Source organism: Hemicordylus capensis, chromosome 16, assembly GCF_027244095.1.
Source record: "Hemicordylus capensis ecotype Gifberg chromosome 16, rHemCap1.1.pri, whole genome shotgun sequence".
NCBI classification, from domain to species: domain Eukaryota; kingdom Metazoa; phylum Chordata; class Lepidosauria; order Squamata; family Cordylidae; genus Hemicordylus; species Hemicordylus capensis.
This window is the reverse complement of record NC_069672.1, coordinates 1314318-1329851: the sequence shown is the minus strand read 5'-3', so window position 1 is coordinate 1329851 and position 15534 is coordinate 1314318. Positions and strand designations below refer to the sequence as shown.

Sequence of the window (15534 nt, the reverse complement as noted above, 5' to 3'; positions counted from 1 at the left end):
GACAAGGAGCCACAGGGCAGCACTGCACACTTTCAGAGCCTCACAGGATGTTCAGGGATGCAAGGTGGGGGAAGCGCCCAGGAAGGTGGGGGGCTGGATTTCTTTCTTGCTGGTCACCATGCATGTACTGAAGAAAGGAGCCGCTTGGAACGTGGAGAGAAGTGGAAATGGAGGCGCTGAAAGAAAAGGACGTGGCAGGAGCTGGGGCCGTAGCTCAGTGGCAGAGGAGCTGCCAAGTGGCAGGCAGAGGTTCCCTCCCTGGCGGCACTTCCAAGCAGGGCTGGGAGAGACCTCCAAGGCCTGGGACCTAGGAGCAGCTGCTGCCAGTCAGTGCAGACCATTCCAGAGCTAGACGGGCCCAGGGCCTGACTCGGCATAAGGCAGCTGCCCATGTGCCCACGTACCATTTTGGCTCCGAGCAGGGCCAAATGAACTATTCCTGGGACTGCATCATGCCCCACAGGGAAAGCAGGCTGCTGTGGGAAACGCCCACTCTATGGCTCTCTGGGCCCCTGAGTGCTTCCCAGCGGGGGCCACAGCCGCCTGCCTGGGACTGGAAATGGCACGGGCCACCGGACCGTCCCCGCGGCCCTCCGCCTTCCCACCGAGGCCGCCACACTCCTGCCAGCAAAGCAGAGGCCCCTTCTGCTCAGCGGGAACGCTCATGCTTCTCACAGCAGGCCGCTGACATCCTCCGGTCTTCCAGCGCTGCCGCCGCGGCGTCATCTTGGAAGCGAGGAAGAGACAGCTCGGCATGCACAGAACCCAGGCAGGGCCTGCGGGCCACCAAGCCGCCGGCATCTGGTTCCTGCTCCCACTTCTGGTTAGAAATGCTGACTTATTTGGAGCCCCTTTTCGAGAACGAATAAGCCGTTGGAAATTCTAAAATAACTGGCATTCTGGTATGAAACAATCCCAGCGGCACTACCTAATTCCACAGGACGCTGCCGGGAGAGGCATTTCCACAGAATGCCAATGAGCAATGGCTGTCAACACCCAGATGGCTGGTTTCACCATGCCGTTCACCATGCCGCACACGCCTCTTGAGATCACTCGGCAGCGGAAATGTCAAGCCACGGAGCGGGACGCACACTCTCACCCGTCCCTCGCGGGGTAGCCCCCTCCCCACAACGTGCCTCAGGTATGTGGGGGGGGGCGTGTTACCCATGGGGGGCCTGCCAAGCCCTGGCCCACTCTGCAGGTGACTAATGGCTTAGTGCAGAATGTGTGGCCATCGGCCAAGGGAGGAGAGGAGCCGGCAGAGAGCCCAGGGGCTGGAGAATATGAAGATGCTGGATACTGATATACTGCTTTTCAACAGAAGTTCACAAAGCTGGATGGACAGACAGACAGACAGACGGCCCCCTGTCCTCCAAGGGCTCACCCTCTAAGCAAGAAACGTAAGAGACTCAGGAGGGATCAGACCACAAGAGCAGCCCTGCTGGATGAGGCCCAAGGCCTATCAGGACCAGCCTCCTGTTTCACACAGTGGCCAACCAGATGCTGTGCTGGGGGATGGATAGGGCCATCGGGCCCCAAAGGAGTGGGTCTCCAGGGGAGGAAGCATCAACTGTCCCCTTCCCTTTGGACAGGCGACGACGTGCAAGTGCTGTAAGATACTCCTCCTCCCGTAGCTCAGTGGAAGAGCATCTACATCATGCTTGCCTGCAGAAGGTGCCGGCATCTCTCCCGGGGTTGTGTGGGGAGAGACTCCTGCCTGAAGCCTTGGAGAGCCAGTGCAGAGAAGACCGAGCGAGAGGGATGGAGGGCTGGGCTCTCCCCAAGGCAGCTTTTTAGGTCTCTAGGCCTGGTGGGTGCCCCTGGTGAGCTGCTGGGAAGGGGACAGCCCGAGGGGGTTCGGCACCAAAGCAGCCCCAATCGAGGCTCCTGGCATTACGTCTCGTGTGGCCGGCTGTGCTCAGAAGAGAGGGCAGGGATGCAGCGACACTTGCATCTCCATCCACAAGGTATCAGGGCCCAGGACAGCTTTCCTTGCAAAAGGAGACAGGCTCAGGCTCTCTAGGCCAGGGGTTCCCAAATGCAGAAGGACAACAGCTCCCTCTGTGGCTGGGGATGATGGGAGCTGTAGTCCAACAACATCTGGGGACCCCATGCTGGGAACATTCTATGCAAGGGACTGGGAGAGAATAGGAGGAAACTGGCGGGTTAGAATCTGGCTGCCCCCTACATTAAAGAGGGTCAGCTTTTGTATTCTCAGGGGAAACCTTTCCTACAGAAAGGGGTCTGGGAGTTTTATAAAACACATCCAGACAGACACCTCCCACCAATATGAGTGGTTAGAAAAGATGGGGCCATCCAGTGGCAGGGCCTGTAGCCTTGGGAGTGCATATATGTAACGGTATGCTCACTTCGGAGGGCGATTCAAAGCACTGGATTAAAGCCCTAATGGCCCAGGGCCAGAACATTTGAAGGGTCTCCTGCTTCTGTATGAGCCTGGCTGGTCACTACATCTATCCTTCAGAGGCTCAGTTCTGAAGACCACCCCAAACCCCACCTTCAGAGGCAACGTGGTTAACCTCCAGACTGGGTTACTGTAATGTGCTCTATGTGGGGCTGCCCTTGTATGTAGTCCGGAAACGAAAGTTGGTTCAGAATGTGGCAGCCAGGCTGGTCTCTGGGTCATCTCGGAGAGACCATATTACTCCTGTATTGTAGGAACTACACTGGCTGCCGATACGTTTCTGGGCAAAATACAAGGTCTTAGTTATAACCTATAAAGCCCTAAACAGCTTGGGCCCTGGGTATTTAAGAACACGTCTTCTTCATCATGAACCCCACTGCCCATTGAGATCATCAGGAGAGGTCTGTCTGCATTTGCCACCAGCTCATCTGGTGGCTACCCAGGGACGGGCCTTCTTCTCCATTGCTGCCCCAAGGCTTTGGAACGTGCTCCCTGCTGAAATAAGAGCCTCCCCATCTCTGACAATTTTTTAAAAAGTCTTTAAAGACGCATCTGTTCACCCAGGCTTTTAACAACCCAGGCTGTTTTGATTGTTTTTAATGTTGTTTTAGAATATGCTTTAAATTAATTGTTATGTTTTAAATTTCTTGGTTTTGTTTTTTAACTAATGTTTTAATGTTGTTATTATCTTGTTGTAAACTGCCCAGAGACATAAGTTTTGGGCGGTATAAAAATATGTAAAATAAATAAATAAAATAAAACAAAACTAGCAGGAATAGGGCCTTTTCAGTTGGGGTCCTCAGTGACTCCCTCCTTGTCTTATCTGCTCACCCTAACCGGCTTCACAGCAAGCACAGCCATGGTTCTCCTGGGCTTTGAACTGTCTCTAAATCAAGTTTTAGTTTTTGCTCTGGAGAACCTTAGCCGCTGAGGGGAAACTGTTGTGCTTAAATGTTTATATTGCTATTCTACACATTTGTGGTATGCTGCCTAGAACATATTATAGTAAAAGGCAGAGTAAAAATGCTCTAAATGGAACATGCGCTCAAGCAGAGCATTATATGCAAAATTACACATTTATGCTTTGCATAAAAAGCAAAATGCTTTGGAATTAAGCAACGTTGACTGTGGAATCTCTCTCTCTCTCTCTCTCTCTCTCTCTCTCACACACACACACACACACACACACACACACACACACACACACACACACCTTGAAAACATTTTTTCCTTAGAAATTACAGGCAGTTTTTCCTGCACCGAAATTTGATATGTTGCTAAGGACCACTGGTGAGATGACTCCAGTACAGAATTCGCATCATAATTCTGAAGAGACTCAATATATATTTTAAATATTTGTTTTAATGCTGAATATTTAAATTGCATAAATATAAATAAATTCCAAAGCCTGTCCTTACTGTTGAGGGTCCAGGACAGGGGTAGGCAAGCCTGGCTCTCCAGCTGCTGTGGAACTACAAATCCCATCACCCCCAGTCACAACAAGCTGTCGCTAGGGAAAATGGGAGTTGTAGTCCCCCACGAGCTGGAGAGCCAAGGTTACCGCCCCCTTCTCTGGAGAGACCTGCATCCATGACCCAGAGCACACACTGTCACCGTCCACCGGGGGATTCTAAGCTCCTGCCGGCACTGGGAGAGCAGCCTTCAAAAGGCAAGCCCCGGCCGGGCGGAGGGGGCCATCCACCCAACTCGGCCGTGGCTCAGCCGTCATCCATTTCCATGGCTCCTGTGCCTCAGCAGTGCTTGGTGGATTGCTCCCTTAGCAGTTTTAATTTAATTTTCCAGCGATAACACTGTTGGAGCCGAAGAGGAAGAGGCTGCCATAAAAGAAAAGAATTAAATTATATACTGTAAAATGGCTTGCCTCCCCCGGGACCAAGCAGGGAGCCAACTGTTGTTCAGGAGACGTCGACAGATAAGCCTTTGCATTCTCCGCGCAGGCTGCCTTCCGTTCCCATTGCTGGGCTGCCAACGCAGGAGGGAAACCTTTCCAGGAGGAAGGGCCGGAGGCCGCAGGGCAGACTCTGCCGACACAACGCTGGCACCACCAGGAGAAGCCGTGGCCCTCTGTACGCCTCCCCTCTGCACGCTCCGCGGCAAGGAGCCGACCCCTGGTTTGATCCAGCCAGACTTGCCCCCCGACCCCAATGTGCAAACCAGCCTCCAACTGGGCCTCGCCATCTCCATGGGGGCGGCAAGCGCAAGACAGAGCTGGGCTGGTCGGATGTCTGCGGTCATCCACACTCCCCACGGGAGTTCGAGGAAATCAGGATGGGACCAATGAGGGCACGGGGGGGGGGGGGGAGAGGCCGTCCCCAAAGAGAAGGCTCCCCAACCCCGCATTCTGAAGCAAGCTGTAGTTTCAAGTGAAAACTGCACCTGTCTAGAAGAGGGGTTCCCAATCTTGAGTCCCCAGATGTTGTGGGACGGCAACTCCTTTGTCCACCGTAGCTGGGGACGATGGAAGTTGTAGTCCCAACCCCAAGTTGGGAACCCCTGGCCTAGCACAGCCCCAGACGAGACAGACACGGAAACATAGCGAGCTGCCTTCTACCGAGTCAGGCCCTCGGTGCCGCTAGCTCAGTGTTGTCCACACTGACTGGCAGCAGCTTCTCCAAGGTTACAGGCAGGAGTCTCTCTCAACCCTCTCTGGAGATGCTAACAGGGACTGATTTTCTGCTACAGGCTACTTTCTGGGACTTTCTGCATGCAGGCAAAGCAGACACTCTTCCACCGAGCGATAGCCTCATCCAAAAAGGAAGCGACCAAAAATGCCCACTGACATGCACTGGTTCCTCCCCAGTGGCCACAGGTGTGCATGGGGTCTCCAAACAGCTCTCCAAGGATTCAGGCAGGAGTCCTCCCAAGCCCAAGCTGGAGACGCTGCCAGCAGCTGAGCCTGGGACCTTCTGCATGCAAAGCAGACGCTCTTCCACGGAGCTATGGCCCCGTACGACGAATGAATCTCTTGCAGCAGCACCACCCCCACTCCCTTAGAAGAGGCACTCTTTCCTGCAAAAAAGTGAAGGAAGAAGAAGAAGGCGGCCTCTGCTAAGATGGCTCCTGCCATCCACGGCTCTCTTAGGTACCTGAATTAAGAACAATCTGCAATTGTTCAAAACGACATGCTACAGGTCAATACGTAAGGTCTGCCGGCTGCAGCCACGAGGGGAGCTGAGTCAGTCCGGAGGGGAAGCCTCCACAGGCCAACCCTGCCGTGCCTCACCTCTGCCTGGCCCAAGAGGCTATTTTCTGCTACGGTTGTAGAAGCTTCTCTTGCAGTCTCTTTGAACCTAGAAAACTCATTACCACCCCCTCTAATTATGCAGTGAGTCAGCCAAGCAGAGAAAGGGCAGCGACCAAATGCCAAGGCTGGACAACCGAGGTATTTTTAGAGCGCATTTAAATTTCAGAGCCAGTGCCACGGACACTTTTAGGTGCACACCCCCTCATTCTGCCCGGCCTGCAGGGAACCCAGACGATCAAGGGCACAAGCTCTTCATCCCTCCTGCCTGAACCCCAAGCCTGGCTGGAGACTCACGAGCCATTGCGGGGGGCATATCCTCCTCCTGGGAGCTTCGGATCAGAAGCCTGCAAGGCATGTGGGAATCCTCTCCTGTAAATGTGATCCCTTCAGGTTCATTCGGCGATTCCCGCAAGCACCCGGAAAGCACAGGTTGAAGCTTCCTAGGAACCTTTGCTGTCTCTTTTGAAGAGTCAAGATTCTAGCCCTTACGGGTGCAAAGACAGACTTGAAAGCTAGGAGAGCAATTCTTGCTGAAATCACAAAATCCAAGGAGGGGCACATTTCTGGAAGTCAGAGGTAAGGGCCAGTGACCAGCTTGGCCAAGAAGAAGAAAAGCTGGCCCTAAGCAGTGGAGCAGGAACGACTTCAGGAATGACTCCCTCAGCCACAACAGCTACAAGAAGAAATATTTATATACCACTTTTCAACAAACATTTCCAAAGCTGTTTACATGGAGAAATAACAAACAAATAAGAAGGCTCCCTGTCTCCAAAGTGCTCACAATCTAAAAAGAAACATAAGATAAGACACCAGCAACAGCCCCTGGAAGGATGATGCTGTGCTGGGGCTGGATAGGGCCAGTTGCTCTCCCCCTGTTCAATAAAGAGAACCACCACGTTAAAAAGGTGCCTCTTTGCCCAGTGAGCAGGGGACCACAGCCTTACCTGCCATGGGATTATCAGGTTGCCCTTCTCACTCGACCTCACTTGGGCAGCCCCCAAATCAAGCTGGCTCCTCACCATGGTCTGGGTGCTAAGGACATGCTTTTGGGCAGGAACCAGGCCACGCAATTCACTGCCACGGGGTGTAGCCAAGGCCGCTTCTCATTCAGAAGCCACCTGCCACTCAATATTAGGTGCTCTGGGGCAGACACAGAGGGAGGGAAGGAGGGCCTGCTGCCTTCACGGCCTGCCCCGGAGGCCCACAGACATCCAGGTGGCCACTGCTGGGATCAGAACGCTGAACCTTTGGTCTGTTCCAGCAGGACTCGGCTTGCACTCTTACGAGCGTGTCTAGAGCAGGGCGGGAAGGAATCCTAAACTTCACTTTAGCACGCACGAAATGGTGCCCGTAAACTTCATAACAAATTCGCCGCACCGCATGCGGAGTAAACAACCGAAATGAGAGAGCAGCCAAACACTAACGACAATGATGAATATAAAGCGCCAGCTGGGGGCGGGGGGGAGATAATGAAAAGAGAAGCGAAACACTGTCGTATCGGGACGACACTTTTATTTGGACGAGCTTTTAGCTGGCGGGGATCGCACTGATGTCGTGTTATTTTTGTTGCATGTTTATATCCGTAATATATTTGGCATTTTATATAAGCTTTATTTTTAAGGAGGCTGTAAGAAGCTCCGGCTTGGAGAGAGGGCTGAATATGAATTTAGAAATAAATACATTTTGGAGTCTGAGCGAACACTCTGAAGAAAGAAAAAGAAGGCGCCGTGTCCTAGGCTGACTTGCGCATCGGGTACCTTTCCACCACGTCAAGGCCCCAAACACACAGAAACCTTTTGGGGCACCAGACAGCCCTGCAGCCCACCTGAACCCCAACCTGCAGGGCAAGACTCAAGCCACGAGCCTGAACGCCTGAGGGCCCCCGTGATGGACGCCACTGTAAACTCAGCCTTGGGGTGCTCCTCAACTGCGCGGCCATACGAAGCTGCCTTCCACGGAAGCAGAGCATCTCGCCCAGTGCAGCCTACTCCCAGCAGCAGCTCTTCAGCACACCAGGCAGAGAGATCTCCCCTAGCGCTGCTTGCGGAAGTCCTTGGAACCGGAGAAGCTGCCAAGGGCCTCCTGCTTGCTCTACCACTGAACTGCAGCCCCATCCCCAAGCCGCTGCCTTTGCTCACACTGCATCTGGACGCCTTGGGTCAGGTCTCCAACGAAGCATGCGCAGTCAGGCACCCAGAAGGCTGCCATCAGTGGACCTAGCTCAGGATTGTCCCCCTTGTCAGTGCTCTAATTTCGCTCGGCCTTTCTGGGGCCTCCTGCAGGCAAAGCAGGGCTGCACTGCTGAGCTGAAGCTCCTCCTCCCTCTGGGAGGAGACCTGCTCAGCGTAGCACCTGCCCCAGCTGCTTCTGAACTACAACTCCCATCATCCCCAGCCACAGTGGCCAATAGCCAGGGATTATGGGAACTGTAGGCCAACACCTGCAGGAGGGCTGGAGTTGAGCGGCTCTGGCCTAGAGGCTGGACCCCGCAGGAGGTAAGCCTGGCTGTGAGCCCTGAGTGAAGGGTAGGCAGGGGCAAGGACCAGCAGGGCCAGAGGCCTCGTGAGCAAGCCCGGGCTGCATGCGCTCGGGCCTCGGAGTCCCCTGCAGCATGCCCTCCCGCAGGGACTCCCAGAGGTTGTTGACTACAACTCCCAGAAACCCCCAGCCCAAGCCTTTGCAGCTGAGGATTCTGGGAGTTGTAGTCCACAAGGTCTGGGAATCCCTGTGAGAGGGCACACTGGTCCCCTGCAGCAGGGACCCAAGGTGAGCAAGATGGGCGTGGGCAACTGGCAGGCCGGCCAGGTGGAAGTGCCAGGAGCCTTTGCCAGCAGAGCGGGGCCTTCCGCCTGCTACACTTCGGGCTGCGAAAGAGGCCACTGAACTGGGGGACCTCCAGGCTGAGATTCGGCAAAGGCCGCAGCGCCACGTGGCTGCTGAACACAACTGCGGTGGGAATGGGCATCTCAGCCAGGCCCCCGAGCCTGGTGCACACAGCGCCAGCAGGCAGGGGGGCACTGCCTCAAGAGAGCAGTTACGGGACCCCCCCCCGAGACCCAGGAGTAAAGCTGCTCTTCGGGGAAAGGCGCTTTGAAGCCCGGCCTGCACAGACGCAAGTCTACAGCAGGCCAGGGGCCCTCCGTACCGCGGCTTTGCTTGACGTTTTGACTGCTGCAAAATACACTCGGCTGCAAATGCGGAAGTTGCTGGTTTATTAGTGCTTCTTGGGCTGGGGACAGCCCCATCAAGAACCATGGTGTGTCCTGAGAACATTACGAAGTTCTCTCCAACACAGGCCCTTGCTGTGCCTCTGGAAAGACTCCAGCGCGCTGGCACGGCTCTTGCCATTCTCAGCTGCGGCTGCAGTGCTCCCGCGGTTCCGCTGGTGGCAGGTTTCTTGCTGCTACGCTTTCTTGCTCGACTTCAGGGATGTGTCTGGCTGCATGGCGGCTGCCGCTGCCGGCCATGGTGGAGGAGGGTGACTGGAGGACTGCGGGAAGCTTCCCCTGGAGGATCTCCCTAGCTTTGCCCCACCTCTCTCTCTCAGCCCTTCCCTCCCAAGCCATCCCAGCTTTTGACCTTTGCTCCTGAGGCACTGCCGCCTCCTATGCCTGGAACCCCCACCCTGAACACCAATGGTGACCCCTCCCTCCAAAGCCCTCCTTAAAACTCACCATTTCTAAGAAACCTTTGGTTAAAGCCTCATCAAGAGAGAGCTCAGGGACACGTGCCTGCATATGCTTATATTGATCTCTGCTAACTTCCACCCTCCTCTTTGCCATCCTCCCCACTCCACTTCTAACTTGGGATTGTAAGCTCCTTGGGGCAGCAATCTGCCTTCTTGCGTATGTGACTTTGTAAACCACCATGAACACTGCTGGTACGACAAGAACCATGTTCAACGAATGATCTCTCTGGGTCAGGCGGAGAGACAGGTCTTGGCACTGCCCCGCAGCAGCCAAAGAAAGCTTCTACCTGTGCAAGGCTTGAGGCCGCGCAGTAGAAAAAACATTCAAGCCATGGAGCAAACCCTTGGCAGAGACCACCGTGCCTCCCCGCGGGGGTTGCACTCACACACCAGTAAGACCCCACCTCCCCAGAGTCACGGGGGCCTTTGTGAAAACCTGACTTCACCTCCCATGCATCCCTCCAGTAAGTGGCAGTAAAAACAAACAAGGGCAAAAGCATGGATTTTTGAAGCTAAGAAAAACAACCACATGGGCAATGCATCTTCAGGCCTGTTATACGTAACTTTGGGTGTGTGCGTGTGGGGGGGGGGAGATGCACAAACATTTCCCAAACCAAGTGGGCCTCCCCGTTTTTTACCTTTGGGTTTGTCCGCTGCTGGAGTCTTCTCTCTTCCCTCTCTCTCTGCAAACGTTCAAACTCCTCCCTGATTTCAGCAGGTGTCCTCCTCCTCTCCACCACCTGCAGGCGAAGGAATTGAGCAGCGGAAGTTAGCTGGCAGCCGAGTGAGTTGGCCGGCAAGCACACATGAACACGGACACCATAGGGGGGGAATTTAATCAGGGAGGCCAGTGGAAACGCTCGAGGGCTTCTCTTTCTCTGCATACAGACAGGCTCTGGAGGGCCTTCAATCCCGCTTCCTCTGTGCAGGCAACATCCTTTTTCTCTGTCAGTCACTCCTAAATCAAGCTGCATAACTTTGATTATTGTATTTGGCCTTGCAGTTTCGGATCCCACCCTTCGTTCAGGGATTTGAAAAGAGCAAAACACAGAGAGATGGCAAGACAATTATAAAAAAGAAACATGATCCAGATAGCCTGCCTAACGGGCAGCCCGTGCACACCACAGGACTCTCCGAACAGAGGTTATGCTAATATACCAATCAGCCAAACACTCCACTCCTTCCCTAAGAGAGACCTCTGCTTGGGGCGGGGTGTGCCTGGCACCGAGATCCATGAATTTTAAGCACACCGTTTGGGTTGCTGGACTGATGCGTCACCTGACAGCAGAGGCTCAGATAATGCAACACCAAGTGCGTACGTGTGTGAGTGTGTGCGTGCGTGCGTGTGTGCACAAGCGTACACATACACTTCTCTGGGCACTTGTGCCAAGAGCTGCCAAGAAGCAGGTTCACTTCTCTTGTAGCTCACACTGTGTGCACGGGTCCCGTCTCCCCAAGCCTGGGTCTGCCACTGAAAGGGGCCAAGGGGGGGGCCTGGGGGCTCTGCCAACCCCACCCCAGCCCCACGAGGGGCCAGGGCCAACCCAGCAAGAGCAGCACAGGGTGGCATTCTGCCCCCCGGGGCACAGAGCTCTCTGCCCTCCTGCCTCCCCGGTAGGTGTGATGGAGGCTGCCCAGGACGCAAGAAGCTGCCACATAGCGAGTCAGGCCCTTGGTCCATCCAGCTCAGGACTGCTCAACTTAGGCCCCCTGCCAGCTGTTTCTGGATGACAACTCCCATAATCCCCAGCCACAGTGGCCAATAGCAGGCCGAGGTGGAGCTGACGTGGGCTACCCAGACTGGCAGCGGCTTCCCCAAGCTTACAGGCAGGAGCAAGGCCCAGGGCGGCAGCGGGGGGGGGGGGGCGGAGTGGGCTGGGCTCTGCAGAGGGAGGCCTCGCGGCTGAGAAGAGGAGGCGAGGGAGGCAGGCCCACCGAGGCACCCCAGAGTGCCAGGCCTCAGCAGAGGCTGGTGCAAGAGGGAGGGAGAGCTGCGAGGCTCACAGGCCAAGGCACGTGAAGGCCGTGCAGAGCTTACCTGCCTGGGGCCATTTGAGGAGGAGCTGCACCCCTGAGGGCACAACCCCAACACAGGTGGGGAGTGCTGAACCTCACCCACACTGACTCATGAAATTCCTCCCCTCCGGGGCAGATCCCATGGCAGCAAATGCTTGCCGTCCCCCCTGCACACACAATCCACCTTACATAGGAACCTAGGAAGCTGCCATATACTGAGTCAGACCATCGGTCCATCTAGCTCAGTATCGTCTTCACAGACTGGCAGCGGCTTCTGCAAGGTTGCAGGCAGGAGTCTCTCTCCCAGCCCTATCTCGTTGGAGATGCTGCTAGGGAGGGAACTCGGAACCTTCTGCTCTTCCCAGAGCGGCTCCATCCCCTAAGAGGGGAATCTCTTCCAGTGCTGACACTTCTAGTCTCCCTTTCATATGCAACCAGGGTGGACCCTGCTTAGCTAAGGGGACAAGTCCTGCTTGCGACCACCAGACCAGCTCTCCTCTCCTCTCCTTAATAAGCAACTGGGTCGTGTGTCCCCCAACCCAGAGTTCTTTTTGCAGAACTTAAGCAATGCATCCTGCTTCCTGACCTCAGCAGTACTCTCTGAGGAGAGCTGGTCTGGTGGTAGCAAGCATGACTTGCCCCCTTTGCTAAGCAGAGTCCACCCTGGTTGCAAATGAATGGGAGACTAAAAGTGTGAGCACCGTTAGCTATGCCCCTCAGGGGATGGAGTCGCAGCTCTGGGGAGAGCAGGAGGTTCCAAGTTTCGATTCCTGCCTGCAACCTTGGAGAAACCACTGCCAGTCTGTGTGGACAATACTGAGCTAGACAGACCAAGGGTCTGACTTGGTATATGGCAGCTGCCTATGTTGCTAATTTTTTTAGGTCCCTGGATTTTTGTGCCCCAAAGTGCTTCCTAGAAGTTCCTATTCCCATCTTATCAACATATCTGTAAGATAAGGCCAGTTTTATCCTCTCCATCTTGCAGAGAATGACTTGCCTAAATTCATGGCAGAGAGAAGATACGGACGCCAGCTTTTCTGGCTTAGCAAATGGAACCCAGGACAGTCACCCAGAGGGACCCCAGGGAAAAGAAGCCATCACAACGATCCTGTTATCTGGATTAAAAACTGCCTTTTTGCAGCAAAATGCTGCAATTTGAAGATGGGGGGACAGAGTTTCCTCCAGAACAGCGATGTTTTCCTTCACTGCAGAGCTTTGATTAATAAACTACAGAGTTTACTCACTCTGAAAACAGGCGGTGGCAGCAGAAACCTCCAGGCCTAAGTCGGGAGAGCAAAACACCCCCGCCCGATACCCAACTCTGAAACTACTTGATGGAAACCAGGGGATTAAATCAGCAAGGTCTGGCAAGGGCCAGAAAAGGGGAGATTTGTTGTGGAGACTCCAAGCCGCTTAACCTCTGCAAGCCTGAATTGATGACTTGAAATTACTTTATCTCCGACATTCCTTGTGGCAGGAGGAAAAGAAAATGGCTCCACGGGCCTCAATTCACTCAATTTCTAGTCATCAGATGATAGAGCAAGTTATGCATTCCGCACACATCTAGCAGGGCTAACTGCAAGGTGAAAACGGCCTGCTCCTTGGCATCCCAACGAGGCCAGGAAGAGCTCGGCCCATCTTTCATGCTCAAGCTGGGACGTTTATTCGGGGTTTCTCAGCCGCCAGCATCTGTAGTGCGTTGCCATTGGCCCTCCCTCTAAGGGGTGCCATTTTGGCCTCACAACAATTCTGGCAGGAAGTGGCTTGCCCAACCAGTGACCTCCACAGGCAACGTAGGAAGCTGCTTCATACCGAGTCAGAACCATGGTCCATCCAGCTATGCCTTGCCTACACTGACTGGCAGTGGCTCTCCAAGGGTGCAGGAAGGAGTCTCTCTCAGACCAACCTTGGAGATGCTGCTGCTGCTGCCAGGGTTTGACCTTCTGCATGCAAAGCATCCCCTGAGCAATGGCTCCATTCCCTTGAGGGGGATATCTCACAGCAGACAGTGCTCACATGTATGCAGTCACCCACGTAAATGCAAACCAAGGTGAACCCTGCTGAACAAAGGGGACAATTCCTGCTCCAAGCTACTCCAAGACCAGCTCTCCATTCCACTGACCTGGTGGGACACTTGGAGCCCTCCCGCCCCAAACCAATACACAGGGGTTCTCAAACTTGGGTCAAGTGGCTGATGGCCACCATGGCCAAGGGAAGGTGATGGGAATTGTAGTCTCCCCAGATGCTGTTGAGACTACAACTTCCATCACCCCCCCTTGGCCACGGTGGCCATCAGCACTTGCCTCTACAAGCTCTCTTTATCTCAGCCAACCAAAAGCAAACAGGAAGAGGTAAGGATCCATGGATCTTCCAGAAGAGGGATGGCAGGAAGAAAAGTGTCTGGCGAGGCATTTAAGGAAGAGGCCATGATGGGGGTGGGACGGGAAGGCAAGAACCGGAAGAGGAAAGTGGGAAGAAGGACGTTTGCAGCTCACAGGCCCAAGGCAGCAGTGATACAGTTGGAGCGTCAAGGAACAGGCAGGGAAGGGCGTGTGTGCGGCAGGCAGATCCACAGGAGCTGAAGTCAACTTCCGGAGAATCTCAGTCTCCACTTAAAATGCAAATTTCTAGCCCTTATGGCTGCAAAAAATGTGTATGTGTGTGTACGCGCATGCGCTTCTTCAGGCAGGTGGGTGATTAAGATTTGCAGCCGTTATCAGCAAGGCAGCTTCATTCTCAAGCAGGCCTCCCACAACTACCAATGCTGCAGAATACGTTATGCAAAAGAGGCAATCATACAAATTCCCTCCACTTGAATCATTGATACGAGGCTTGCAGAACCTAGATTTCCTTGGTGCAGATTTTAAAGTTCCCAGCTCAGGGAATAGACTCTAAGGAAAGGGAAGAGTGTCCCTTTGAATGTTACTCCTTGCGTCACAATGGAGGTGTGTGTGTGTGTGTGTGAACGCACAATGGGAGAGGCAGATGTGGCATTCTGGCAAGTGGCACAATTCCATGCCAGCTGCACGCCTGATGGGAGCCAATGCCAGTGTTCTGGGCAGATGCCCTCTCCAGAAAGCTCAGATTCTGCAATTGGACTTGCATCTTGATGTTGGAGCCAGGACAAACCCTGAGGCAGGCACGGAGGCAGGTCTGCAGCCATAAGGAACGGGACATCTGCCCAGTCCAGGCCATGGCATTTACAAAAGGCACCAGACTAGTTCTTCACCTTGCCGCTCCAGAACAAAGTGTTAGAGTTACTGATTACCAATAATTCCCCAGTAGCCAAATTTTAGCTACGGGGTTATTGGTTCGTGACCAGCTGCTTGCCCCCTGCCCAGAAAATGAAGCACACACTCCAGAAATCAAGTTAACGTTTTATTTGAATTACACTTGAAACAGTTTAGAGGAACTGGTCCTAACAAATCTAAACATATTAAAATCATTCAGGAGGTAGCTTACCACTCCAGGAAATCTGCGAAGGATAGAAACCAGAACAGGGGACCTGGTGGAAGATCAGAGGGGGGGGGGGGCACACCTACAGCCAGAGCTTAAAGCTCAAAGAGAAGAAGAACGGAGAAAAAGGAGGAAGATTCCAAAAACGAAACCCATGACCTAAATGTTTGTAGTCCCTTGCCTCAGGGGAAGGTCTTAGCCTCCCAAGGGAAAGGTTTCGGGGTACTTGTTAAACTGTGATAGGTCACTTCTAATGAGAAGAGACCACCCATCTTAATTAGAAAAACATCATTTTAGAATAGAACTAAAAACTGATTATTATTGACTCGTTTGCAATAATTGTGAATTGCTGACTGTTGCATTTGAAAGAAATTATGAATTAGGTGACATCGGCTGTCGGAAGACTAGGACCAAAGAGCAAATTCTCAGCAGAAAAAAGCCCCAGCTGTCTTACTGTGGTTTTTCCCGTTATAAAACAGGCTATCTATGGTATCTAATCAGCCTATCTATGGTATCTAATCAGACCTGTAACCACCTAAACCCGTCTATCGGACCTACAGCCGGACTTCCCTGTTCTTGCAAAGAGCTTTTCTTGCATGAAGCTTGCAAAGTGATTTTCAGAAATAATTTGTCGGCATGGCCTGTTGGAAGAGACATGAACCCACGTCTTCACGCTCAGCCATGAAG

The 15534-nt window shown here is 53.7% G+C and overlaps 1 protein-coding gene across 2 annotated transcripts in view; it reads right to left on the bottom strand.

Annotated features, from left to right (window-relative positions):
- DNAJC11 (DnaJ heat shock protein family (Hsp40) member C11) overlaps nucleotides 1–15534 on the bottom strand; it is a 63751-nt gene that overhangs the window by 29181 nt on the left and 19036 nt on the right. For both annotated transcript variants that reach the window (XM_053281384.1, XM_053281383.1), the window contains exon 4: nucleotides 10014–10115. In XM_053281384.1, coding sequence (XP_053137359.1) covers nucleotides 10014–10115 — 102 coding nt within the window. The remainder of the gene's footprint in view (nucleotides 1–10013; nucleotides 10116–15534) is intronic.